Raw genomic sequence first — 1,455 nt, 5'->3', positions numbered from 1 at the left:
CCATCCTTAACTTTTTTAGGGTCTTGGAGTGGATGAAGCCTTTCTTCTTTTTCTTGGTCTGCTTGGGCTTCTAATCTTAAGCTTGCTTTTCTTGGCCTTAGGCTCGGCTTCTTCGCAGGGTCCTTGATCTAGGCCTAAATAATCTCTATTTTACGACCAATCCGGTCAGATAGCTGTCCTCCACAAACCTATTAGCCATTTACATAATTGTACAATATTAAACAAAATAATCAGAGGGCACCCGGGACCATTAGTTAAATTTTATGTAACTTATTTTATATATATATTGAGATGGGGATTTTCCAAAGCCAAAGCCCTCCCTACTTGCTCCTCTCCTTTCCCTATCTTGGATGGTTTCCAAGTAATATTAGCCATCAAAACTGGACTCAGAATTGAAAATTGATAAGATATTTTGGTCTGATACCAAATCGATGTCACACATTTATAAAAGCTGTCCACAAATGCGATGGACTTCAAGTTTAAAGTCCAGGTTCGAGGGTTTAGAACCATAGAACTATGCGTTTAGGTTATTCAATTTGATTTTGGCTTAAAAAGATGAGTATTGCTTAGTACGTGCACTTTAATACACACTTTTATACATAATTATTAAAAAAAAATGCTAATAGATGTCTTTAGCACAATGGTTAATAATCCATTTAAAGAAAATTTTTATGAGAAATTTTTTTTAAAAAAAAATTAATATTTTAACAGCTTTTTTCATTTTCTATAAAAATGGTGTCAAAACTTTCCTAAAATAAATTGTTAACTATTGCCCTAAAAACACCGTTAGCATGAATGACCCTTAAAAAAATTTAAAAATTAAATTTTTTTTTTTTGCCGCGGCAACGAGGACCACGTGTCCATGATCCGGGACTACAGATCCAAGATCGAGTCGGAGCTCTCCAACATCTGCGACGGAATCCTCAAGCTCCTTGACACCAGACTCATCCCCTCCGCCGCCACCGGCGACTCCAAGGTCTTCTACCTCAAGATGAAGGGCGATTATCACCGCTACTTGGCGGAGTTCAAGACCGGCTCCGATCGCAAAGAGGCCGCCGAGAGCACCCTCACTGCCTACAAATCCGCTCAGGTCAGATCTTAGGGTTTCTCATTTTCTATCTCTCGTATCTTATATACAATCATATTTACACATTCGATTTAAATGCAGATCTATTATGCTTAGCCCGCAGGGGGTTAGGGTTTGTTTAGATCCAAAATTTAAATGCATGTTATTTCACTTGAAAAATTTGTGCGAATTATATATATTGATTTTGAGGACCTTACTGTTTTAATTAAATCTGATTTCTTTTTTATTTTCTCGTTAATTTGTGATCGTGGAGTTTGGGACTAAGGCCTTGTTGTTGTTGTTGTTGTTGCATTTATTCAAATTAATTTGGTATAATTTTATTTCCTGCGAATAATTTTTTGCAATATGTTTCATTGTTATTGTTATTA

The 1,455-nt window shown here is 36.2% G+C and overlaps 1 protein-coding gene across 1 annotated transcript in view; it reads left to right on the top strand.

Annotated features, from left to right (window-relative positions):
* Positions 1–839: 839 nt before the first annotated feature.
* Positions 840–1,455, top strand: part of LOC112026333 (14-3-3-like protein) — a gene marked incomplete in the record, with an annotated part of 1,623 nt that continues 1,007 nt past the window's right edge. Inside the window, 1 exon segment of the mRNA XM_065765830.1 lies at positions 840–1,091. Within this exon segment, the coding sequence (XP_065621902.1) occupies positions 863–1,091 (229 nt within the window).

Source organism: Quercus suber, unplaced genomic scaffold (assembly GCF_002906115.3).
Source record: "Quercus suber isolate HL8 unplaced genomic scaffold, Cork oak 2.0 scaffold_656, whole genome shotgun sequence".
NCBI classification, from domain to species: Eukaryota; Viridiplantae; Streptophyta; class Magnoliopsida; order Fagales; family Fagaceae; genus Quercus; species Quercus suber.
The sequence above is the reverse complement of the archived record's forward strand: the minus strand, read 5'-3'. Positions and strand labels throughout refer to the sequence as shown.